At 39.0% G+C, this 26,893-nt stretch overlaps 2 protein-coding genes across 7 annotated transcripts in view; one reads left to right on the top strand and one right to left on the bottom strand.

The window, feature by feature from the left end:
* The window catches only part of LOC131680733 (active breakpoint cluster region-related protein), a 131,101-nt gene that overhangs the window by 11,397 nt on the left and 92,811 nt on the right, over positions 1-26,893 (bottom strand). The window lies entirely within an intron of this gene.
* On the top strand, positions 689-3,321 carry LOC131680774 (protein suppressor of forked). Its single transcript, XM_058961488.1, has 2 exons — positions 689-834; positions 993-3,321. The coding sequence occupies exon 2, from the start codon at positions 1,019-1,021 to the stop codon at positions 3,173-3,175; it is 2,157 nt and encodes a 718-aa protein (XP_058817471.1). The 5' UTR covers positions 689-834; positions 993-1,018; the 3' UTR covers positions 3,176-3,321.

The raw sequence follows: 26,893 nt of genomic DNA, 5'->3' as shown, positions 1-26,893 counted from the left end.
TTTAGTTTAAACCAGCCGAAGCGCAACATCAATGCTAAATAAATAAGTGTGAGAGTAGCTGTCCGTGTTTGCCTTTCCGACCCCTCCTGTAGGAAGAATTTTTATACAGTCCGCTGCATTGTCGACCCATTCCGTTTGGGCTCGAACACATTCCAAAAAACGGAATTTTCTTTATTTTCAATCGGCTAGCAATACTGTAGAATATTGGAATCAAATATTCTCCGCCAGATTTAACTAATTTTATATTCATCTTAAAATTTAAAAAGAACGAAAAAAATTAGAAATTAGGTTTTAGATCTCTATTTGTTTCTGAATATGTGTAGTGCCAACATGAAAGACCTGTTTTGAAAATTTAAGTCAATCTATTTGTCATTCATTTCTGGTCGATTTACTCGTATAACATAAGTGATTGGGGCGAACGAAAAATATATTTTTAATTATATTTGCAGGAACAAAACACTACGCATCTCCACCTATAACGGCTGTAAACAAAGAGGACGTAGTTCCGCGTAGAATGCATCCATATGAACCACCCAACCCACTCAACATATCTACGCAGCGGCATTCACACATAAAATATGTGGAGATCGAAGAGTGTTCTCGGTTTCGCTCTCGTGTCGTTTTAGCTGAGAGAGCGTTTTTTCGCCTGAGTTCTCCTCTCACACACCCACCATAACACAGCGCACGAGCGAAATCCGGCAAACAGAGGAAAAAAGGCGAAAAAGGTTTCCATCTTTCTCATCGCATTGACGTGTGTCAAATTTTACAGACGATTGAATTCAGCATTGAATGCCGCAGGAAAGTTGGACGTTGTTTTTGCATCGGAATAAAAAGGTATTTTTCTTAATTAAATCAACATTATTATGGTGTTTTCCTCATACGAACAACAGCTGCAAGCAGCTGTATAATTCAACATACTATTCAGGAACATTTTTTCACTACATCACATTCAAATACGCCAATAAGTGTACACCATTTCGTGCTCGTTTCAGGTTTGTCTGCTGTAGCAGCAAGAGGAATGGCACAATGGAAGGACCAGCTCAAGTTCGACATCGAGTGGGGCCACGAGCGGCTGGTTCGGGCTCAGCAAACGGTCGAGGTGCGACCATTCGACGTAGAATCCTGGTCGGTGTTGATCCGCGAGGGCCAAAGCCGGAACATAAACGAAGTCCGCTCGCTGTATGAATCACTGGTAAGTGTTTTTCCTACCACTGCCCGATACTGGAAGATTTATATCGAGCAGGAAATGAAATACAGGAACTACGAGCGTGTGGAGAAACTGTTCCAGCGGTGTTTGGTGAAAATTTTGAACATTGATTTGTGGAAACTTTACCTGACCTATGTGAAGGAAACGAAGGCAGGGCTGAGCACCCACAAGGAAAAACTGGCGCAAGCTTACGATTTTGCGTTGGAAAAGATAGGAATGGATTTACATTCCTACTCGATATGGCAGGATTATATTTCGTTTCTAAAAAGTGTTGAGGCAATTGGAAGCTACGCGGAAAATCAAAAGATAACTGCCGTTCGAAAGGTTTATCAACGTGCGGTGATAACACCAATCATCGGAATCGAACACTTGTGGAAGGAATACATTATGTTTGAGCGGAACATCAATCCTATTATTTCGGAAAAGATGAGCTTGGAGCGATCACGTGACTACATGAATGCACGTCGTGTTGCAAAAGAGCTGGAAATCGTAACGAAAGGTCTGAATCGCAATCTGCCGGCAGTTCCACCCATGGCAACGAAAGAGGAACAAAAACAAGTAGAACTGTGGAAAAAGTACATCAACTTCGAAAGATCGAATCCTCTCCGAAGCGAAGATACAGCTTTGGTTACGCGCAGAGTAATGTTTGCCACGGAACAATGTCTGCTGGTTCTTACCCATCATCCAGCGGTTTGGCATCAAGCTGCCCAATATCTGGATCAAAGTTCGAAACAATTGATTGACAAAGGTGATTTAAATGCCGCAAAAGTTTTCGCTGATGAAGCTGCCAACATTTTGGAAAGGGCTATTAGCAGTGTGCTAAGTAGAAACGCTTTGCTCTACTTCGCTTACGCCGATTTCGAAGAAGGGCGACTGAAATACGATAAGGTTCATCAAATGTACAATAAATTTCTGGCGGTTCCGGATATAGACCCGACGCTGGCCTATATTCAGTATATGAAGTTTGCTCGTCGCGCCGAGGGAATCATTTCCGCTAGAGCTATCTTTAAAAAGGCTCGTGAAGACGTTCGGTCAACGTACCATGTTTTCGTAGCTGCCGCATTGATGGAGTACTATTGTACCAAGGACAAAGACATTGCATTCCGCATTTTCGAACTCGGATTGAAGCGTTTCGGCGGCAGTCCGGAATATGTCATGTGCTACATCGATTATCTTTCCCATCTTAACGAGGATAACAACACTCGAGTACTGTTCGAACGGGTTCTTTCCTCCGGTGGATTGACTCCGCAGCTGTCGGTCGAAGTATGGAATCGTTTCTTGGAATTTGAATCAAATATCGGGGATTTATCAAGTATTGTTAAAGTAGAACGTAGAAGAAGCGCAGTTCTAGAAAAGCTGAAGGAATTTGAAGGGAAAGAAACTGCTCAGCTGGTGGATCGTTACAAATTCCTTAACCTCTATCCGTGTTCCACATCCGAGCTAAAATCCATCGGTTATACCGAAACCAATGGAGTGCTGAACTCATTCACCACCAAACTGCCAATGACTGCGGAAAACTCGGAAGCACCAAATCAAATACCCCGCCCGGACTTCGCTCAAATGATCCCGTACAAACCGAAACCGAACGCGTACCCCGGAGAGCACCCATTGGACGGAGGATGTTTCCCGCAGCCGCCCGCTCTGGCTTATCTTTGCTCCATCCTTCCACCGCCAATTTGCTTCCAGGGACCGTTCGTTTCCATAGAGAAACTAGCCGACCTGTTCAGCCGAATTGCACTGCCGGATGTACCGATTACTCCTTGTGGGGAAAATGGCAATACTAAACTGTTCGATTTGGCGAAGGCGGTTCACTGGATTGTGGATGACAGTACGTATTCGGGCGAAGGTGGACTAAAACGACGACGGATGGCACCGGGTGGTGATGATAGCGATGAGGAAACGACCATGTCTGCCCCACCGGCAAATGATGTGTATCGCTTGCGGCAGCAGAAAAGATTTAATCGATGAACGTGGCTCTCCTCCTACTGGGTGCGCTTGCGGGTCAGATTTTATCGGTTCATTTATATGAAGTATATTCGTATAGCTAAGATCATTTTCTATATATTAGTAGCAGTAGCTTACCGAGTATTGATTCAATAAACAAGAAAAAAGAACGTGGTAGCTTTTCTAAGAAATTGAGCAAACAGAAAAACCATCATATCAAATTTGAAGTTATTAGATGTTATTGGCGGTGCTTTATCTGACAATTATCCCCCTAAGTTATTTTTATTGTTATTTTTACGTTTCAATTTATGAGTCACGTCACTGTAACTTGACTTGTGAGAAATATAGCCTGCTGCTAATGGAACAACAATTTATTAGTTTAATTGAACTCAATTCCGTCTGTCATACCCCGAGTGTCACGGTTATAGTGCATTGTAAACAGTCACGAATCTGGCAAAAATATTGGGTGTAATGACAGGGAATCCCATCAACATACATTCGTCAAGCAATTTGCCAGAGTTTGTGGAACCCAAATAATCATTAAATGATGCACTATGTTATATTTCTCCTTAGTGGAAAACAAGGTAAAATAATTTTTCCCATTAAGGAGAAAATAGTTTAAAACCATTTTTGCGCGCGAAGAACACAAAACCTATAACTAAATTAGTTATGGAAATTGCGTTTCGACTTTGTCTTATCAGCAGAGATGCCAGATTTGCAGCCAAGTCTGCAAATTGGCAGACTTAATTTAAGCTGCAGATTTTTTCGATGACGCAGATATTTGCAGATTTTTTATTTTGGTTGCAGATATTTACAGTTTTTGAATATAAAGGTTTTTGGTTAAACTAGCTTTCCTGACATTTTTTGTTCTTCCCAGACTTTTAAAATTATTATTGCAGACATTTGAAAAAAGTACGTGGCATCTCTGCTTATCAGAATCCGACACTAACTTAGTGACAGGACTAAGCTAACGCCATAGTTCTTATCAGCTTCAAAATAAACTTCTTTTCTTGCGGGACATCACGCTTGACTAGGAATTTGTTCAAGAACACAAATTGTGTCTCCGTTTTTAAGGAGTTAGCGTCAATCCGGCGCTAGCCTTGCCCTAGCACTAAGTTATTCTAGTATTAATATTTTTGTGAAATGTACCTGTAAAACATGAAAGGCACCCATGTAAGCTACATGTTAGTAGTAATCACCTATGAACTGGTTCATAAATCGTACTAGTTAATTACTATCGTTGCTACACTGCCTATAATCGCAAGTCAGTCCCATGTAGATGGGGAATCTCATAGAACATGGGACTGACTTACGATTTTGTGCAGTATTGGACGCGTTTCTATCAGGTTATAGATGTACGCATATAGAGTTCTAGGCAAATCATTCTACACATACCACTTGAGTGGTTTGTTTTCCTCCAGCTGTCATATGTAAAACTGTCAGCCAATTTAATCATTAGAAATAGCTCGCATAAAGTCTTTATAATGGTGCTGAAATGTTCTTTGTCGCTGTAAAAGTCATTCCGAAGACGTTCAATACCGGTTAGTCAGGCTCCATCATGAAAATAATCTGACTGAAAAGTTATTTTCGATTTGTTTTTCTCCATCTATGACAGGTGGAGGAAAACAAATCGTCGAACACACTAATACAGTTACAGATTGTCAAGTACTCTATATGCCATAGCGTCGGTAAAACTGCAATTTATTTTCACGCGATCGAAATAAAGTTACCAATAGTTCTGTGAGTACGACGATCTCCCGTTATAACTAACGTTAAAGAATATCAAAAAGCAGAGATGAACCCCAAAATAGCATAAGTTAACGGAGGCGATACACTACCGTTAGCAGACCGGTTACAAGGACAGCAAATCTAGCTTCTGTACATTGCCATCAAGACTGTGCTCTGTGCTGTGCTAGCTTCTCGTGTAGGAATGTAAAGCCTTCGTACTACATTCCGCAGCAGAACTTGTCCTTCTATTTCAACAGACTTCGCTGACGATTATTAGTGCCTGGTGAACATTAAAATAGGGTAATACGTAACGTTTCTTTAAGCCAATAAAATATTTACAGTCGCAATATTGTCATACCACGAGTTACTTCCCAAATCCACCATGTTGTTAAACTATTGTTTTTGGTTGGATTGCAACTCTTGGCTTCAGTCTCCGCACAACTCTATACAAGCATAATTCATGAGACCAACGAAAGACGTCGGATAGAATGTTTTCGGGAGAAAGGAACCCGCAACAAACACGGAAGGAACAGTAAAGCAACGGCGCTGAATTTCTGAATAGAGTTTCGATATCTTAATCTTTTGTTTACCATTCATCTGCAAGTGCCATTGCAATTAAGCACAAGACCCAAAGGTTTGTGGCCTAAGAAACGTGACTGTATTCATTTTACTGTAAAGGTGTACATCTCTATTCATTTTACTGTAAAATATTAATTTACAAAAAAAAAATGAACGTCATCTTAGTACCTAACCTCGATCCGAATTGAGTTCTACAAGATGACGACACGAATGAACTCATAATGAATGAAGTTCATGTTTGACAATTCTCGGTGGTTTGCTTACTTTGTCAGATGCGTGAGTGCGAGCGCAACGGTTGCTCATCTGTTACATTCGAACTCACGTAACTTCCATGTAAACGAACTACCGAGAATTGTCAAACGAAGTTCATCCGGCTCGTTTTGTGGGGTTATATCGGTTGGTGTAAAACCTAATAGTGCGCGTAAGAGTCTGACCTGAGTTTGTGAACAGCGTTGCTTGATTACATGTGATTTGCATTCAAAGTCAGATATGATGGAACATGTTTTGTCATCTGGATTCTCACAACACAAACTGTTGAAAAACACATAGGAAAAAGTACAGACACTTTATACACAGACTTGCGGAGACAAAAGCAGTAAAACTAGCACCCATAAATATTTACTGGCACCACAGAAGATCCCATAAGCCCCCTCTTTACTTCCCCTCACAATACCATCATGTTCGTTTGGCTGCAGTTTTTGACACTTATCGCTAGTCTGTGTATAAAGTGTGTGTAGGACAAAGTTTCTTCGAATAATGAATTCCACTTCTCCGTATTTCGACATGATTCCTCCAATATTTGCCAAACGTTGTTGTATTTGACGTTGTACCACATTGCGCCCATTGGCGAATCAAAGCGCGATTGACTCACAGATGGCAAGTATGTAAAAATGATAATGGGAAATTTGACATCCGTCAAACTACGGTGAATTTTTTTGGTATTTACGAAACCTTCTCTAATATCTTCAACACGGAATCCAAAACGGCAAGAAAAACGTTAGGTAAGTTATAGAAATCTATCAAAGATATAACTGCAAAAATCTGACGTTACATAAATATTTTTTGTTTTGATAACCGCTGACATTGGTTATTTTTCAGAAAAGAAAAAATGTGTTGTTCACGCGTGCCTGAGCTATGTTGGTGCATCCTGAAAATTTTAGCACCTTTTTTAAAATTCCCTATCCAGTGTTTCATAAATGAAAGCAGTTCTTGCACTTCTCCGGTAAGCGCCGAAATTATATGTTCAGCTCATTTTACTTCGGCGGATATTATTGCAAGTAAGAAACGCTGCGAAAACCGCATATCCTTCCTTTATTGGACGGATGGATTCTCCGACGTAATGCACGACGTTCATAGGCGCAATATGACAAAAATAACCTTTTATAATTCAGAGTAGGTTTTGCAATACTTCAAAACTTCATGAACTATAATTTACCAAAATTTTACCGCAATAAAGTAAAAGTAATTTCTTACCATCACTTTTATATTTCATATCAAAATAATTTGTCTTTACCTGTAAGAATATCGTTTAGAAATTCACTTCCTTTATAAAAATTAACCCATCATCCTTTTTGTAATTGCAGGCCTGACAGACAGGTGTCTCACAACACGTTTTAGTTTTGCTTTAATTCTTCAATTATGTAGCCACTTCCGCGAGGATAAGCTCCGTTTTCATCTTTAGTAACTATTCCATCTAGCGCATGTTTGGTCTACTAAGAGTTTGTGGGATGTGAAATATTCCAGTTTTTTTTCATAAGAATAGTTGGGTTCCAACAAAAATATGTTCTCACATTTGCCTAGTCAATTTAATATTAACCCTAGAACGTTACTCTTGCGTTTTCCACCCTAGAACGTTGCACTGGGGTACAAATGTACCCCACACGATTGATCGCAATTTTCGCAGGTAAAAATGCAAGCAAAAGAAATGTATAATACATCCTTTTCTTCGTTTTTTAATTGCAAAAACAGCTATGTTAGTGAAAGTACGGAATTTATTGAATCAAAGATACATAAATTGGATTAAACAAAAAAAGTAAAAAAAAATCGCGGTTTTGACTTTTTTTTTACAAAAAATACTATAACTTTGCGAATTTTCAACCGATTTAAAAAAAAATCAAATGATTCTAAAAGTTGAAAGAAGAGTCTATAAACGGTACGGCATTTCGATATTTTTGGAAAAGTGCATTTATTTGAAAGAGTGAAAGTTTAAAAATCGGGTTATGGAAAATACCACGAAATGGGGTGGAAATTTAAATGAAAAAATATTTCTCACCAGTAGTACATTAGTAACGCATCGCTTTACTGTTACAGCAGTTACTGTGCGCCAATTATACTTGCGAGCCATTGTTCTAAAAAACTATAAAAAATAAACAATAAAATTCTGCAAAAATGAAAACGATTTTTTCTACTTCAAAATTAAATTAAATTAATTGAATAAATCATTAAAAACGATTATATAATACTAATTATTACTTACGTAGTAAAACAACCAGTTTTTAAACTGATAATGTCGCGAGTCACATTTCCACTGACAGCTCGAAACCTGACGAAATGCTAACGGCAACCGTACACTGGGGTACAAATGTACCCCTCACCAACTCTGAGACCTGCTTCCACGAAGGCTATAAGCAAACTGGCTATACCACCTTTTCCTACTCTTACTAGGAGCTCTAAATCGAATTATGGTTAGGGTCCCAGGTCGGTAAATGCCGAATTCTCGTCTTCACAGACGGCTCCAAAGAAGGCGTGTGGTACATTTGTACCCCAGTGCAACGTTCTAGGGTTAATAAAATCAACCATTTTTTGTTGGTTCAATGTATTTTTACGGATTATTTGTTTACATCAATCGCTCCAGCTATTTTTAATTTTTGACGAGATTTGTTGTTTAGCGTATCAATCGACAGTGAAATTTTAATTTAACCATTGTTATTGTACTGTGTAAAAGTGTTTCCTGTTGCCTTTTGTGTTGTGAAAAAACCAGCAAAAACGCAATCGAGTGAACTTCTGCGACTTAACCACCAAAATTTTCAACCGAACGCAGCGCCATCTATATTTCATTGTCTACATTCTCAGATCGGTGCGCATTATGGCAAGTGCATCTGATCACTGCTCCAAAATCGTTAAACCGAACGACATGCAATGGAGGAAACAACTTAACAAGCCGTTCATGAAAATTCTTGAGAAAAACCCAAATTTATTTTGGATGTACAACGAATGTGTCAAATTGATGAAATTTGTTCGTTTTCGCTACACCGATTCTTTGCTTGGGTGTTATCGCTGCTGTCTCTGAGAAAACAGATGACGTCTGTGCTAGACTAAAGGCAGAGTTATCTAAAAATATCCAGAAAATTTCGAGCCCCGCTAGAAAGGTCTCAACAGCTACACCCATCCGAAATCCCTGTACCTTTCGACCACCTCAGAAAAGTCGTCGCGAGGATGACCCTGATCCGAGCAATATTCTTATTGGTGCTCGAAAGCTAGTCGACAATAGCAACATTGATACGGTTCCAGCTCCCACGCCGTTGCTCTGGTTGTATTTTTCCCGCTTTCATCCAAGCATCAGCAAGGAGACTGCCGAAAAAAATATCCAAGGAAGGACTAAATTGCAACGAGGAGATAAAGGTTATTCTGCTTGTTAAAAAAGGCATAGACGTCAGTACTTTGAACTTCATATCCTTCAAAGTTGGTGTTCACCCAAAGTACCGTGATGCAGCTCCTAACCCTAACACATGGCCACAAAGCATGCTGTTTGAAGAATTTGAGGATAGCCGTACTCAGAACATTTGGTGCCCGCCGACTGGTTTTCCTCCGCCTTCAGAAGAAGCATGTACTCCGCGATCAGTCCTCCTAGCCCTGTGTAAGATGGGCGAAAGGGTCTTCCAACCTGCCACAAATAGTAAATATACATCTGATCCGAACATTACAAGCGCTGGTGTATTCTTCGCTTCCAGTAATTTATCTTTTGGTTCAACATCTTGTGATCAGGTGTCAACCGGTTTTCTCGCCGATGACGATCGTTGTATTCTGGCGCGGGACGCAGTTGATTCGGGATGCCTCGAATCCCCCGCCACAGTCGACCGAGTGACCATGAACTTATACTGATACTGTTCGTGGAATTGACGAAAGGATCTTCTTACACGCTCAAAACGGCAACATGGCTTGGCTATCTGCTGTGCCTGATCTGTTCTCCAACAACATCGAGGCTTACTACCAGAATGTTGGCGGCTTAAATTCATAGACGGACAACTATTTGCTCGCGACCACGGGCTGCTCTCATGACGTCATTGACCGAGACGTGGCTCGACAGACGTACGCTGTCTCGCCAGGTGTTTGGTTCAACATTCGATGTCTACCGCTGTGATCGCAACAGCCACAAGACATCAGGTGGTGATGTGCTTATCGCCGTTCGCCATGGTATAAAAGCCAGGCGAACTCCGAGCAAGTGTGGATATCAGGGAATCCTGACAGAATTCGTAATTTCAGCCTGATCAATCTTTCTTTCCTCCGATTCTTTCCTCACCTCGATCGCCGCCCCATCTGATGATATTGTTGTACTGGGCGACTTCAATTTACCTGTCTTGACGAGGCAATACCAGGCAAGTATTGAATTTTTACGATTGGATATCGAAAAATTTGCGCTTTTCAACAATTCCAGTTGTATTCTGGACAGCTACAGTCGCGTAACTCTTCGAAAACTCAATAATGTCATCAACGTCGTTCAAAAAACTGTAATCTTCTAGTTTTAAGAAATTTAAAAGGCTAAATGCGAAATTCAAAATGTCACACCTTTAAGCCTTATCAAATAAACAGATTGAATAAAAAAGGTTATCAACGAGAATTGACGTACATTAAACCTCTACTTTGTAAGTGCCCGGGACTACACTCCGTATTGCTGCTGTGCTCCGACTGCTTTAGTCCAGCATCCCGAGCAAATTTTCATGAATATGGCCCATCAAAACACCATGAAATGGTCTCAAAGACCCATAAATACACCAGAATAAGGTTTTTAAATGGGATCTTCTGGACCATGGCGATGGTGTTTTCATGGGTTTATCTCATTCCAAACACTATCATGGTGTATTGATGGGGGTGAATTTGGACCATGATCATGGGGGTATTGTGGGCTTTGCGTTTTCGGGATGTGCGTCATCATCTCCCACCACATCTTGTACTCGCTGGTAACCTAGGAGTGAACTTTGGTCACAAGCGCTATCGTCTACGATTTTAAAAATACTGACTACAACAACAGCAGCCGTTTAGGAGAACCAACTATGGTCGCCGGAGATCTGTTACCGGACTTCAGCGTATTTTTAACAGTGTGGATACAATATTTGCCTTGAACTTGGCGAGGAATTCGATAAAAGTTAAAATATTTTCTATCCTGCACTGTAATTAATTTGGGCAACCACCATTGGAGCCAAGGGGTCTGTTGGTGATAATACAACAAATAAACAATTATTCGGAATGTAATTTTTTCGGACATTATCCATGGAGAAGGTGCTTCAAAACTGGATTTTATAGCGGATGTAGGAATGGCTTTTCGAGCAAATGCCTAAGATCGTTTCACAAATTCCTTGCGCTAAGTTTCTATAATCTTGACAATATGGAAATCTTCGGTATGGAGTTGATAAGTAGAAAACGAAAATCGATGGTAGATGCAATTTCAAAATCCAAGCTGCTGGCCGCCGATTCAGCAAAATGCTCGATACTGTGAATGGGCTTGGGCGAGTAGATGCCAAAGGACGAAGTTTGACGTCATAGGAATCCAAGATTTTCTGAATGGACTTGATAAGTGAATGTTACTTGACGCAATTTTAAACTCTAAGGGTGCGACTTCCGGTTTAGCATAATTCTCTATAACCCAATCAATATTGTTATTTTCTGAATGGACAAAACGAGTGGATGTCAGTGTCACGACCTCCATTTATTTTGAATGTAATTCTTTCAAGGGCGTCGGGCGTCGTCAAGTGCAAAACTAAAAAAATGATATTTTTTGCAATTTTTCACATCTATAAGAAGATTTCCGTCTTTGTCTTAAGGGGTTATATCACTGTAGAACACGAAAAAATAGGCATGCTACAAGATTTTTTTTCAGACGCAATAAAGAGGTGAATCGAAATCTTATAAAAGGGGATTTATAAGACGTAGACACCTCTTTTTGGAAAGGGTCCACGGCCGGAAACCTATCTCAGGTAATTGTTTATCTAGAGCTTAAAACAAAGGTTTTGCGGTTTCTTATAACAATATCAAGCGACGTACGTAGAATTTTTTTTTCGCTGTTTGGATTTTTCATTAAATGGCGCTGTTTTTAGTAAAAAATCGCCTAAAATGTTAGATAAAATTGACACAAAGATGTTGTTTAAAAAAAACTAAATATTAACAAAAAATAATCCTACGCACGTCGCTGGAGGAATCAATTTTGAATATACTGTAAAATTTTTAAAACGATAGAAAATCATTTGTTCGAGTTACATTTCCGGCCAGATCCAAAAATATGGTTTCGAGGAAAACGCTGTTAAAGTTTTCAGGGCTCTCGGGGTATACATAAGAGGCGTTGCGGCAGAATTGTAAATTAGAACATTTAGCAATTATTGTTGCCTGCGGTTTTTTGTTATATCATTTCTAAGACCCTAAAATACATTTTGGGCTCAAAAAATCGAAAGATTCACTGGAAGTTGGCTTGGTGTGCCAGATAGAGAAAGTTGAAATGTTATTTGTACTGAGGTGTGTAAGTTGTATCAGTTATAAAAATTTACAATAATGATTAAATGTATTTTAAAGCACTGTCAATTTAGAAACAATACGCTTCTTTATGTTTGGTATAGTGTTTCTAGTGGCTAACTCTCTAATTTTTTGACAGCAATTTGTTTAAAAAGTCCTCTTGAAACCATGTAGTTTTGAAGAAAAAATTATATCTTCTCGAATTGCCACACGATAGCAAGAGAAAGGAAGTAATTTATTTTGCACGAAACAAATGAAAATCTGGCATAATCGGCCAAGAGGATCGCACAGAAGTTCGAAAAACCCAATATCACCATATATGTAGTGCAGAAGTGTTTTGTCAGTTTCCCGGAACGTACCAGCAAGGCTTCAAAGCGGGACAGTGAACCAAACATTGCGTCAGGACACCTAAGCGTCAGTACACCTAAGGTTTTCTAAGCAAATTCAGGATTCGGATCTGTTCGCAGTACAGTGAGAAATGTTCTCGAGAAAGGTTTCGTCAAGTACCGGGCTATTAACCTTCCGGAAGTCGCGCTAGTGCACTGAGTGCACGCTGCTCTGAAAATCTAGCGAAATTGTCTTAGAGCAGCTGCGGCTGCTCGTTCAGTGAGCCATTTGCGCGACTTCCGGAGGGTTAAGCAACCGAGCTGGACCGTAAAGTATATGTAAATGTAAAATTTGACTTCAAACAGCATCAGCGGAACAAATTTACCGGTAAACTGATGATCTGGCACGGGATCTGCAGCTGTGACATTAATATTCAAGTAACCAAAAAGCATTATAACGTGGCCTAATATCTGCTTTCGATCTGCATTTAAGGCAATCAAGTTTTGTAGATTTGCCACAACTTCGTATGGTGTGGTGCCACTGTTCAGCGGCATCACTATAATTCCATGTTTGAGCCATTCCATCCTCGCTCTAACACATTAACCATGCCGTAATCGGACAAAAAAGGGCTTACTACAAGCAAAACGTTGTTCATTTTTTTAACTCTATCTCTGCTTGCATATGACCAAAGCTATTCGAGGCAGTCATAATGGCTGTACCTAGACCTACGGTGAGATACGCACATTTGTAACGCATCAACGACAACTGCACGTAACTCGGATAGACTCGGGTAAAACATAGCTGTAGCAATGCAGGAAAAGCGATTGTTCCCTTCCGCAGCAACTGAATCTCACGAAACTTAGCAACTGGTGTTAATACATTGCATAAAAAATGTCTTACAAACCCACTGATACGCATCGGGATGGTAGTATCTAATCCGAAAAGTACCGTAGCATTAATTCGCCCGCTATAGCCCAGTCGGTCGGAAAAGGTGCACCATGGAATGCGCCCGCCAAGATGCAAGTAAAATCTTCACCACAACCGCACGTAGCCTATATAGAGGCAAGAACCACTTTTCACGCTGCATTTTAGTGTGGGGATGGATGGGTTCCATACACCCCTTCCACCACACCTTCACACTGGCCAAAAACCTTCGCGAGAACTAGGTACATATACGCGGGATAGCGCAGCTCCAGCTAGCAGCAGTCAGTTGCAACTTTGCGGATTGTGGATGCACCTTCATAATGAATTCATGCGCGATACACTTTGCGGAACGACGAACTGTTGGTGCGCGCGGGTAGTGAACCAGTTTTTGCGGTTTTGATACTTGTATTTTTATACTACGGTTAATCGAAGGCGGTGTGTGGTGTAAGAAAACGGGCGAAGGAAGCTTTATACAAAGCGCCAATAATTTACTAGCTTAAATTTGGCAGGCTGAAAGATAATTTACAGTGGTTCCCGATCGTAAGAAAATACAACATCTAAATAATGTATAACAGTAAGAAATTCATCCTCTTAGTTGGAATATTTAAATTTTAACAACAGAAACAATAAAATTATTAACGGGAGATGCATTTTTGAAAGCTGCTTGTTGTGACCTTGTAATCGTGCAGGCTGATACTGAGATTCTACGGTCACCGAAAGCTGATAAATGTTCATGGACAACTATCTCAGTTACATAGATTTAATAAAATGACCCTAACTTACATCTCCAAATTATTGATTCTTCACCCTGTGTCCCACGAAAACAATTAAAGTAATCATTTCCACAAGAACAGCTGCCCACGACGAATCCAAATGATCGAAGCAGTTACAGATGACCATCAATTTGAGCACCGCGTGTGCCACCGAATGTTTCCACGCAAGGGAAAGTGTCCTCCTTCGCATGGGAGAAACGGCACAGAAAGGGAATTTTAAACTAGTACATAGTATATTAACATAAAACACACATATGAGCAGCTCGCTGATGCCTCTTCCCGTGCCTTCACGCGAATGTTATTTTTATCACCCCGCGAGGAACCAGATGAATGGTTGCCAATGAACGAGCACATCAGTGACAGCGGGCGCAGCAATGGGTGACCCATTTTTGACTGCTTGCTGGATTGGTCTGACTGGACGCAGAACGGGCACCCTAAGGTGGAGGTTATGCGATATCCAAGACTTGGTAAAGGTGTGGACATTATATTTGCGTGGGGTATACAGGGCGCCTATGTCTTCGTGTTATTATCATGGAAGCGAAGGTCGTGCTTTTTAAGTTTACTTGAAATTCCATCAATTACTAGTTTCAAATTAGACAGATATTCGACATTACACCGTTAGTGAATTAACACTATGCGGCAAAGAACCAACTTGAGATGAGAAATTTTTTCTCGGTCTCAAGCTCTGCACCCTTGAAGTCCAAAAAAAACTGTAGCAAATGTACAAAATATTTCTATATGGTCAAGATCTTATAATTTCGAAACCGCCGAATTTAGAAATTTAGAATATTCGATGAATGCGAAAAATTTTCTCAAAAGGAATTTTTTTGATAGGACCAAATCTGGCTCCTGAGGACTCAATGCCTAAATTGAAAGTCGGATTTTTAGTATTTCGGATACTACTCGTCAGTAACTGGTACCAACTTAGAGCCAGTTAGATATGTTCTTACTAGTACTGACTTGCCACAACACTAACACCCGAACTTTTACGTTCGATGAAGTTTTAGAACATAATGCAGCGCATCTTCTGATGAAACTACTTTGGTGATTTATGTTTTCAAGTAATTATGTAGAATTAACATTTCAAAAAAAATAGTTAAAGACTAGATGTATTGAGCAAAGTTGTTGGGAATGCTATTACAAACAACTTTGTTGAAGACATGGAGGCTCTGTATACAAAGTACCAGGGTTATTTGCACAAGTTACTGGAAACAAGTTCTTCTTATTGTCATAACATTTGTTTGACTTCTTCAGGACAATAATATAAACATTGTTATCTAAGGCATCAGTCTTTAAAGCTAACAACACATTTTTACATTTCTTGTATTTATTGAAGAACACTGAATTTTACAAATATTCGTCAATATTGTTTTATATCTTAAAATGCTACATTCCAAGAGCTTCCATGTTTTCAACAAAGTTATTTCAATTATCATTCTCTACAACTTTACTGAAGACAAGTCTCTAAATATATTTATCAAGAAATTATTCTCTATAATTACTATAATTTTTCAGAAGAAAATATTTTGTTATGAAACTAATTGTGGTATAAAACTTCTTCAAAGATACTAAATCCCAAAATTTTGCAATGAGCACAAATAACTGTTTTCGAACATTTATTTCAGTTTTCTTAACATTAACTCGGACAATTGATATATATTGTCTTCGAATAAATAATTTTCGCACAGACTAAAATACTATACTAACTTAAATTTTCAATTTGATAATTTTCTACTAAAATTAAAGTCAAAATGGTCTGTTCTCCGCAGAGACCTACCAGAAACGTTGAAGTCCAGCTTTGAGAGAAGCAGAGGATAGTCAATGGTGTTAGCGAGAAGATGGAACACACAAAGCCGCTGCAGAAAAACTCTCCTATTTCGTAGCGTAGGCAGGTTGATAAGAGCACAACGATGCTCATACGGTGGTAGTTCAAATCGATTTCACCAGGGAAGCTGTCGAAGGGCATACCGCACGAAGCACTTCTGTTCCCGTTCTATGCGATTAATGTGTACGGTTTGATACGGGGTCCAAACGTCAACTCCATATTCTAGAATGCTGCATACCAGACTGATGTACAGTGCCTTCAGGCAGTAGACGTCGTTGGGTGTGCCGTTTGATGAGTCCTAGCACTGAAAAGGCTTTAGCTGTTACTGCATTGAAGTATTCGATGAAACGTAGCTTACGGTCAAGTATAACACCAAGGTCCTTGATTGATGAAACTTGTTCTACTGGAGCAGCCCCCACTGTATACTCAAACGTAATTGGCGAGAGTATTCGTGTGAATGTTGCATTTTATGTTTATAGTCATTCCGTTTCTACCACACCAACTCATTATCCTATCTATGTCCATCTTAAGTGCACAACAATCTACCAGAATTGTTATGATGCGATACATTTTCAGATCGATTGCGTACATCATCTTACACGATGTCAATTCGCTGCAAATGTCATTCACAAAGAGCACGAAGAGAAGACGTCCAAGGCGACCACCTTGAGGTACACCCGATGTGATGTCGAAAGGTTCTGAAAGTACAGATCCAAGTCTCACAGATGCACTGCGATTTGTAAGGTACGAGGAGATCCAATTAGTCAACCAGTCCGGAAAAGTACATTAATTGAGAACTAAACCCTTTTCTGTGAGAGTTTGCCTACTGGAGCTGTAGAGCGGAGTTCTCAGAAGTACTCCCCGTCAAAATAGCTCAGTAGGGGAGCTAGTTGGCGGAATCCTCTTTTCTCCGTTTCTATTGGATAAATAGTGCTGTTTCTCGTTGTGTACCTCGAGTAATGTGAAACACATTATCCAATGTGTTTTTGTTGCAAAACATTTTGTTTTATAGAAGTTGCGGGAGATAATGTGTTTTCCAGAATACTAAGTAAATTTTCTTAATTTTGAACATTTTGAGTTACGTAAGATGATTTTTAGTCTATTCCACGAATGATTATATATTTCGAGAGTGCGTGAAAAGAGCTTCCAGTATCCGTATAGATATTACACCTATCTACAAACAAAAGTTATTTTTGAAATAGTTTTTTATGAAATTTGCAGTTGTGGTAAGTTGGCGGTGACGCATGCGGGCAAGTTGGCGATATATTTCTGGAATTCTCTCCAAAGCAAGAAAAAATTCTTCTTGTGTATCTCGTCAAAGCAGGGGATTTTAACTTCGGCCAATTTCAGCGTCCCATATTTTTGTCTATAAAAACAAAGACAATGTAATAAAGACTTTGATAAAATTCAGGGATGTCGCCAACAGTCTGCCCTTCTATGCAAAGTGTTCTTTTTTACCAAATCTACCTAAATCAAAGCGGTAAAAAATAAAAACACCACCAACTAGCCTCGGTCTCCCCTACAATTTCAGACGAGATGGAAAATGTCACCCACTCATACACTGCCTAAGGCCAATTGCAGCGGGCCGTGATTCTGTTTGTAATACTGGGTGTACGGTTTAGATGTGCTGGCGTAAGGACTTCACGATCGCGTGGGATCGAGTGTTTATTTGTTTGCGCTTGAGATCGCGACAATCAGATTATAAGTGCTATAGCACTCACTAAATCATCGGGGCGTTTTTGTACATGCGAAATCTTGGGCGTAGTTGTGCGTGGATGATCGCGATTGCATGTTCGCCTTTGTCTATCAGCGCGAAGAGTTCAAGCGTTTGTATGTCTGTAGCTGCTTTGATCGCGTGGGCATCTGTGTGTTGTGTGTTGTAACTTTGCGTGTATAAATTTGTTTGTATAACCGTGTTACCGATTGCCTATTGCTTTTGAACGTTTGCGTAAAGCGCGATTTTGAGTGGACAGCCCGGATCTAGAAGAAAGTGAGTTCCCCCTTTTTGCCCTTGTATGCAAGATTGAGGCTAACGCCACTTTGGTCGAATTTCACTTTTTCGTATTTATAGGTTCGCAACGAAAATCCACATTTTTCAGTGCAATGACCTTATATAACGCAAAGTGACGAAGGCATGATTCCTCCCGGAACATCTAAGAAAAAAGCTGAGAGTCCTAGTATATATGAGTTTGTAGGGGGTTGTCAAAGCTGAAGTATTGTACAACATGAGACCACACTATGTCGCCATTCACCTCTGATACAGAACTCCTATCCCTTATCCCTTGCCACCCCACGGTGCCAAGTGGCTTGCGAACCACCTTATACAGTTTTTGCTTGAAACCAGGATTTGGCACCAACCGCTATCAGTTCATACATTTTTACAGCAGTTGAAGCCTGATTCAGTTTCGTTTCGAACGGAAGCGACTTTAGAGAAGATCGGCTGTGATCTGTGATTGTATGTCGCCAGGGAAGGGGAACAAATGATGCCCGCGTGAAGCTGTTACACACAGAAAAAAAATGTTGGCAAAAATAAGAGTTTTTCACTCTTAGCAAAAAACAACCAACGCATACTCTTAGTTTAAAAATAAAACTTTTGATTTGAATACTATTCCTCATTTGCTTAAAAGGACAACTTTTACTTTGAAGATTATTCTTGATTAATTTAAAAGTTTTACTTTCAACCTAATAGTTGGCGTTGGTTGTTTTTTGCTAAGAGCGGAACACTCTTACTATTACCAATTTTTTTTTCTGTGTGTAGTGTATTTTTTGCGCTTATTTTGGGCCGCTCAAAATTATTTCATGTTGTCTTCATGAATAAAATCGATAGTTCCCTGGTGTAGCTTTGGTTTGTTTGCGACCTTGGATTTAAATTTTTGCGATACTTTTGTTCTTTTCCTTTTGATAGCAACCAACGGCGGTCGCTCAAGCTAAACGAAAACCAAAAATTAATACTAAAAACCATACTAAAAAATCTAAAAATAGTAGAAAAAAGCATGCCGCCCTCCTCGATGCATCGCTATCGAGCAGTATTGAACGCAATATCTTTAAGCAGTTTTCTGTTAGAGGCCAATATGCAAAGCTACAATTCTGATAAAATGGAATATGAATAGTTTTTTTTCCTATTTGACACTTTAAATGAAGATTTAGAAATAAACTAGTGATTCTGAATGTGATATTCATTATGCGGTTCAAATATGTACGGGGATAGAGACTTCGCAATCGCGTGTATCATCACGAAGGGCTCGAGCGTTTGTACGTTAACAGGTTCGATCACGTATTCGTTCGTATGTCGCGTGTGCTAACGTGTATGTAACTTCGCGTGTATAAATTCGATTTTATAACCGTGTGTCCTTTCGCACATATTCGCGTGTTCTTGGATGATCGCGAATCTGCTACCTAATTTCAGACCGGTTCAGATGCTAGAGTTATTTTTTGATTGGTCCAACTGAATATATGGACCTAAGTTGCTAGGATGGAGGGTAAAGATTTCCGGACGTGACCGATTCATGATCGCGCGAACACGGGTGTTTGTGGGTTCGCGTTTGAGACTGCGTTTGTAACTTCGTAAGTACTCAAACGTTTACCTTATTACCGGGGTTTTATTAAGTTTGCGCGATCGCAGGCGTAGGTGTGCGTAAATGATCTCGAAGGGCTTAAGCGGGTTAGTTTTTCCAGAGACGTTCCACAAAAATCTTCGCCACCGAATCGCTTGTAAATATTTTTGCATGAAAAAATACAGGATGTTATTGAAATGATGAAGTTTAATGTACAAAAGTTTCGATCAATTCGCTTCACCCAACTTTCTAAAAAAATTGACAAAATAACTGATATTTTACGCTGAAACCTTTACATACCCCCCCCCCCCGCACCATGGGCCACAAATCGATTTTTTTGGTCGAAAATCCAGAACTTATAAACCGTTAGTACTAGAATTTCAGTGTCTTTGGAACAAATTCTCTACAATAAGTGCTCTTCATTTTAGGGAAAACAAAATTAGGGTGGCCCTCTCGATTTTTGAAATAAAAAAATTATCTCCTGAATGAAAAAAGATAGGAGAATATGATCTTCCAAAGAAATGTAGAGAAAGCAATTTTGAGTAACTTTGCTGAAAACTTTGAAACTCTATCTTCAACGGTTTTTATTTTACAGTGATTTCCCTTGTTCCGTTTAGGGTGGCTCTTAAAAATTCAGTTTTTTTAATATAACTTCTTTGAAGTTGATTTCTTGTGAATGTCGACTTCAGACAAAAGTTAGCTCTTACAAATGCGCACATTTCTTCTTCAGAGACCAACTCATTAACTTTTATATAAACAGAGTTATTGACGATTTTATGCTTAAAATTCGACATTTTCTAAGCTAAATAACTCCGAAGGTGGCAAAAAGTGGCAATCAATGTAATGACCATCTGATAGTACTTTAAAAACACTACAAAATAAGGGGTACATGGTTTGTCTCCTAGCTACTGTTCATGTGAAATGTTTGCTTATAAACTACCTCTGTTCCATGGGCCAAAAATCGATATTTTGTTGAAAATCCAGTTCTTATATCCCGTAAGTGCTAGACATTCAGTGTCTTCAGAAGAATTTCTTCACCATAAGTGCGCTTCATTTCGGTGTAAAAAACTGGGTGGTCTCCTTGATTTTTGGAATGCAAATAATTTCTCCTGAACAATAACAACAGAAGTCTAAAGCCCTACTGAAAATTGAAAAATAATCATGTTTGAGTAACTTTGTTACTCAATTCCTTAATTATCGTCGGAGGCTTTTATTTTACGGCATTTTCCATTATTTGGTTTGGCCGGACCTTTAAAAAATAGTGTTTCAATAAAATACTTTTGAAGTAAATTTTCCAAAAATTTTGAAATTTTGTTCTGATAAATGCCTATTTTTTCTTTGGAGACCAACTTATTAGTTTAAAAAACTAATTTATTGATTTTTTTCAGTGGTAAATTTTTTTCTCTGCGTTTCAACAATTTCTACACTGATGCGTAGAAAACTGCCCATTTTGAATAAAAGTGGAATAACCCACTTAATGGGTAAAGAGCTTGTACGTCAACCTGGTTACGTTTTACCTATTATTTCTCGTGGAAAACTTACAACGAAATGCGTGAAAAATACCCATTAATGAAAATCGTCCCAGAATGAAAAATACTGAAAATAGTTTTTTTCTGAATTTAAAAAAAAAATGTGCAGCACCAGTTTTACATTATTTCCCTCGGTTGAAAGTATAAGAATCCTGATAGAATCTCTATCCTAAAGCCTAAAATCAACATAAAAACTGTCACTTGACAGAATCCCTGAATCTTCCAGGGCAGTCTAAATTTTTAAATTATCGCATATTTGCACCATCCTAAGTAGTCTAAACTGCCGTTTTTAATAAGTAGGTTATCTCGCTTGAAGTAATTCAGTATTAGCATCAATATATACATTGGCATAACTTCATCGAGTTATTATGAAATGGAGAAGTACTCATTGTTAGAAGCAAAAAAGTACCCATAGTTGACAGCTCGAATAACTTCCGAAAATAAGCAATTTATATTGATATCATTGATAAAGTTTTTTTTGCCGCGTTTGGAAAATAACTTAGAAGGGGGAGACTGCCAATCTATCCGTTGGATAATAATGAAAAATACTATTAATGAGAGCTGAACTGCTTGTCCCCCAACGTACATTCACGTGGATTTTTTTTGTTAATTTCCAAAGGCAAAAAATGATATTTTTTAATAAAAGACAAATAAATCATTAATGCTAAATAAAGGGTGCTCCTTTACGGTAAACCTGAGCTTTCAATATATTGTAATATATTCATAATAATTTCTTTTTTGCCATGCGAATAAAACGTATGCCATGCAAATACTCCAAACATTCATTTTATAAACCGTAGTCCGAAAACCACATGTTTTATGACAATTTCACTCCACGAAACAAGTTTAGAATAACATCTTCCGAGTGTAACGATTTGCATCAGAGATCCAGATATGTGTGTATATAAGAACGGCGACTATGTATGATAAATATATATTTTAAGTACGAATTTAGATGAATACCGCATACATTCTCTATAACAGAGGGAGTTTATAAGCAAACATTTCACATGAACAGTAGCTAGGAGACAAACCATGAACCCCTTATTTTGTAGTGTTTTTAAAGTACTATCAGATGGTCATAACATTGATTGCCACTTTTTGCCACCTTCGGAGTTATTTAGCTTAGAAAATGTCGAATTTTGAGAATAAAAACGTCAATAACTCTGTTTATATAAAAGTTAATGAGTTGGTCTCTGAAGAAGAAATGTGCGCATTTATAAGAGCTAACTTTTGTCTGAAGTCGACATTCACGAGAAATCAACTTCAAAGAAGTTATATTAAAAAAACTGAATTTTTAAGAGCCACCCTGAACGGAACAAGGGAAATCGCTGTAAAATAAAAACCGCTGAAGATAGAGTTTCGATGTTTGCAGTAAAGTTACTCAAAATTGTTTTCTCTACATTTCTTTGGAAGATCATATTCTCCTATCTTTTTTCATTCAGGAGATAATTTTTTTATTTCAAAAATCGAGAGGGCCACCCTAATTTTGTTTTCCCTAAAATGAAGAGCACTTATTGTAGAGAATTTGTTCCAAAGACACTGAAAGTCTAGTACTAACGGTCTATAAGTTCTGGATTTTCGACCAAAAAAATCGATTTGTGGCCCATGGTGCCCCGTTATGTTAACGAGTTTGTTGCATGTGCTCGCGTGTATGTGTTTTCGCGTGTATAGATTCGATTTTATTACCGTGTGGCCATTCACATATTCGCGTGTGTGCTTGGATGGTCACGCGGACCCTCATTCTGATATTTAGTTTTCGGTGTACGGTTCAGATTTTGACAGGGAGTGAGTTACCTCATATCACTAGAGTTCCCGGTCATGTCGCCATGGCATGCGTTGTCCAGTGGATATTAGAGATGTCTTTTTCTTTAATTGGTTCAATTGAAAGCATGGACCTAGACTTCTGGTCGCAAGGATAGAGACTTCCGGAACTAACCGATGCATGATGCATTTATAAGTGCTGAAACGGTCACCTTATCACCGGGATGGTATCATGTTTGCGAGCACGCGGGTGTAGGTTGCGTGAATGATCGCGAATCAATTGTATGCTAACATGTTTGTCACGCGTATGTAACTTCGTGTGAATTAAATCTATTTTTTGTGGAACGTGCAGTTTAGTGGATATGTGCGTCATTTTTTATTGGTCCACCTGAAGGCACTGGACCTATGCTACTAGGATAGGACTTGCGGACGTGACCGATTCATGATCATGCAAGTGGTGTGTTAATACTTGAGATCGCGAGCGTAGGTATGTGTAGATGATTGTGATTGCATATTCGCGTTTGTGAGCAGGTTTATGTTATCGCGAAGGCCACGAGCGTTTGTGCGTATAAACTAATAGAAGTACAAAAAACATTAATGAAGTAGAAGAAAAGAACACATGTAACATGCAATCAAACTACTTTAACTCGTCTAAATGCCAGCAATTTCTTTTTATTTTTTTTATTTTTATATTATTCGTTTATTTGACACGGCTCATAGCAGTAGCTTAACGGAGCCGTGGATCTTTTATATGTTTACAAATGTAAAAATAAAAATATAAACAAATATTATTATAATATTGGATCTCATGCGCGCAACTTTTTATTGCGAGCGGAGACCTTATTTCGCAGGCGTTGCTGGCAATCTGCATCTGGGGGGTCATTAAATTCTTTTTTGTTTTTCACGTCCAGATCGAAGTCGGCTTGGTGTCCGCAATCAGATGTTTGTCCCTGTTTCTTGCACTTATTGTTGACCAATGTAAATTCGTCATCGTTATTACCTTACTTGTCGATGTTGCTTACAGTTGATTTTTCGGTGCTGGATGCTTTTTTGTGGTTGTCATTGTGGTCTGTGCAACTGCTGCCACAAATTTGGCCACCGTTTGTGGTTCAGGCATTGATATTGAAAACTCTGTTTTGGGTTGGTTTGCCGTAGATGAGTTGGCAATCAGTAGAGATGCATCTTCCTCTGCGTCTTCTGCGCAAGGTTGTCCATGATGTGCTGTCTGATTACAATACTTGCATGTCGGAGTTTACCCCTCATGGGTACATAGCGTAGTTTGTTTAATTGTAGTTCCGTGAGTTTTGAGTTTTATTGTCAAGTAGGAGGGTACGGGCCTTTCGACCAGAATCCTCACTACAAAAACGCCGTTAGGAGTTCCCGGGAAGAAGTTTCTTCAAGTATCAGGTGTAACGGATTCTACTTCTCCGTATTGCGACATGCATTTTGCAATTGGCTCAGGAGGGGTACGAGGTGATAGGTCATATAGCTTTACATCTATATAATCATTTTCAATATAAACGGGAATCTTAATTCCAACGTTGTCACTTTCAACCACGTGTTTTAAGTTGTTCTGCAAAACGAAACGCTCAGCTTGTGCTAACGTGTTGAATGATATTAACACTGCACTGCGAAGATGATGATACTAAAGGTACAACACTTCCGTAAGTCTAAGTTGCATTTTTACCTTCAAAAGGTATTTCACTTTACAAAAACTCGGGCGCGTTGAACAAAATTTCAAGTCAACGACCGCAGCGTTGGGTCGGAGTAGAGCTTTTTCGTCAACTTTACTCATGGTAACAAGAATAATCCGATGCTTCCTTTGGTCTCGAGACAATGTACACTAGATCGAGAGGGCTGTTGTTCACTTGGCTCGATTGTACGTCTAACAGCGGCAGAGGTAGAAAGTAGACTGAATGCCAACAAATGATGTTGTAGACAATTAAGTTGGAATTTCATCATGCTATGCTGACCGGGAATAGATGATTCACGTGCGTCGGTCAATTAATTGAGCTTTAAATTATCCAATCCGATATTCCCGAATGAATAGAATCGAATGCATAAATTGAACACCAAAAGGATTACCCACTATTCTATCATATACGCCAGTTCTGCATCCATTCCCTGACCCAGCTGTCACAAGTTCTTAGACGACTACTTGCACAGATAGGCATACGACTAGCACATAACAATTGTACACTAGTACTAAACTACAATTATTAAGAAACGACAACTAATAGGACTCTAGTTATACATTTTTTTAATTAATTTAAGTAGGATGTGCACGTCGACGAAGTCGACCGATAAATAGACACACAATGGACAACAGAAGTCAATCTACGTCAACCCGCCAGGCTGCCACGCCAGCGCGCACAGGCTAATGGTTGAGCGTTAGTCAGGGTTGGTGCAGAGTATGAAAAAAAACACAAAACATAAAAAAGGCTCATAAGCCCTCTCGGTCTCCTCGATGCACCACTATCGAGGTGTAATGCAATAATCACCTTGAGGCAATTGTCTGTTCTTTAGCACTGATGCATGTAATATGCTTGATGATGTTGGATTTTAGTGTCCAACTAGCGCCAATTTGATGCTGGATTAGACTTATCTAACTAGCATTAAGTTGGTGTTAGTTACTGACGAGGAGAATTCGAAACACTAAAAAACTATACATTATGTTAGGTGTTGTGTCCTTCTGCACTAAAATTTGGTCCCATCCTAATTTTTTCCCGCTTGGGAATTTTGCATAGAACAATTATCGAAAAGGAAGACAACTTTTTTTAAATGAAATAATTTAAAATTACCTATAACACATTCATTGCAAACATAACAAACTGGTGTATTTTTTTTAAAACATGACATTTACTGCAAAGATTCGGCACACATCCTGAAAATTTTATCAATGGTTCATCAAACACTCTTAAGAATCGTCCTTCATATAAGACTACATGTACTGCAAATTAGTGCTACACGAAACCGCGAATCGCAAGCCAGTTATGTGCGGTACGCGGGGATACCTGGTGCTATTCGCGGACTACGTACATATTCATAAAACATGTCATTTTAAACATGATGACGGCTCGTTAGTTTTTCAATTAGCCATCGACTGTCGCTTACGATCCACAGCTACTTGAACGGCTATTTGATGGTGGACTGAACCACCGGTTAGTGCATATGTGGCCTTGATTTTGTGAATAGATTTCCTATCATGTGTTAGATCAAGGCAGTCGAGTTTTATGTTGTGCTTGTTGTTGGGAAATCAATGGTTGAATGCATATTGGTATTGGGTACACATTGTTCGGGGTTTCTGCTGCAATGTGACATTCTTTAATAACATGACCACGTCTATATTTTTATGGGCGAACGGTTATATCTTACCGTACTTATAAAAGAAAGGCAACGAAACCACTCAAACTTTGAAGAATTTGTTCCGAGGCAAGTAGGTCTGTGTGAGTCGCGTGCATTTTTCTGAACCTATCTTAACCAAACTAGTGTCAAACTCTGGAATGCTTATTGTCCAAGATATAGGTAATTTAATGTTGATAAATCTCTCTTTTAGCATTTAAAAACTGTCAAATTCTTGATAATGCAATAGTCAAGCGAATAAATTTGTTTTTAAAATCCCAGGTTGCGATACTACTTTTTTCACATAAACGAATGGTTGGAAGTAGACTCACCAAATTTAATAAAAAGTTCGTTACCCCTTAATCTATTTGTTTGGTGCATTTTGGTGTAACAGACAAAATGGCATAAATCCAAATTTCACTTTTGAGGGCCATAGACTTTTACAGGTATTTTCGTCTTTCTGTGCTTGTACCGATAATACCGATATTTAGGACATTTGTCACCTTACTTCCAATTTCTACAGACAGCTTTCCCAACATAATTGTACATGTCATATTTTTGCTAAATTTAGCAGCAACAAAGTCATTTATCGAATTGAAAAACTCATCCGGCACAGCACACCGACTGTAACCTAAAGCATTCCCGCAGCTGCTCTGGCACGTCCACATACATAACGA

Source organism: Topomyia yanbarensis, chromosome 1 (genome assembly GCF_030247195.1).
Source record: "Topomyia yanbarensis strain Yona2022 chromosome 1, ASM3024719v1, whole genome shotgun sequence".
NCBI lineage: Eukaryota > Metazoa > Arthropoda > Insecta > Diptera > Culicidae > Topomyia > Topomyia yanbarensis.
This window is presented reverse-complemented; position numbering and strand designations above follow the sequence as displayed.

Excerpts from the sequence above, each read along its gene's own strand:
- LOC131680774 (XM_058961488.1), top strand. The coding sequence starts at position 1,019 with ATGGCACAATGGAAGGACCAGCTCAAGTTCGACATCGAGTGGGGCCAC.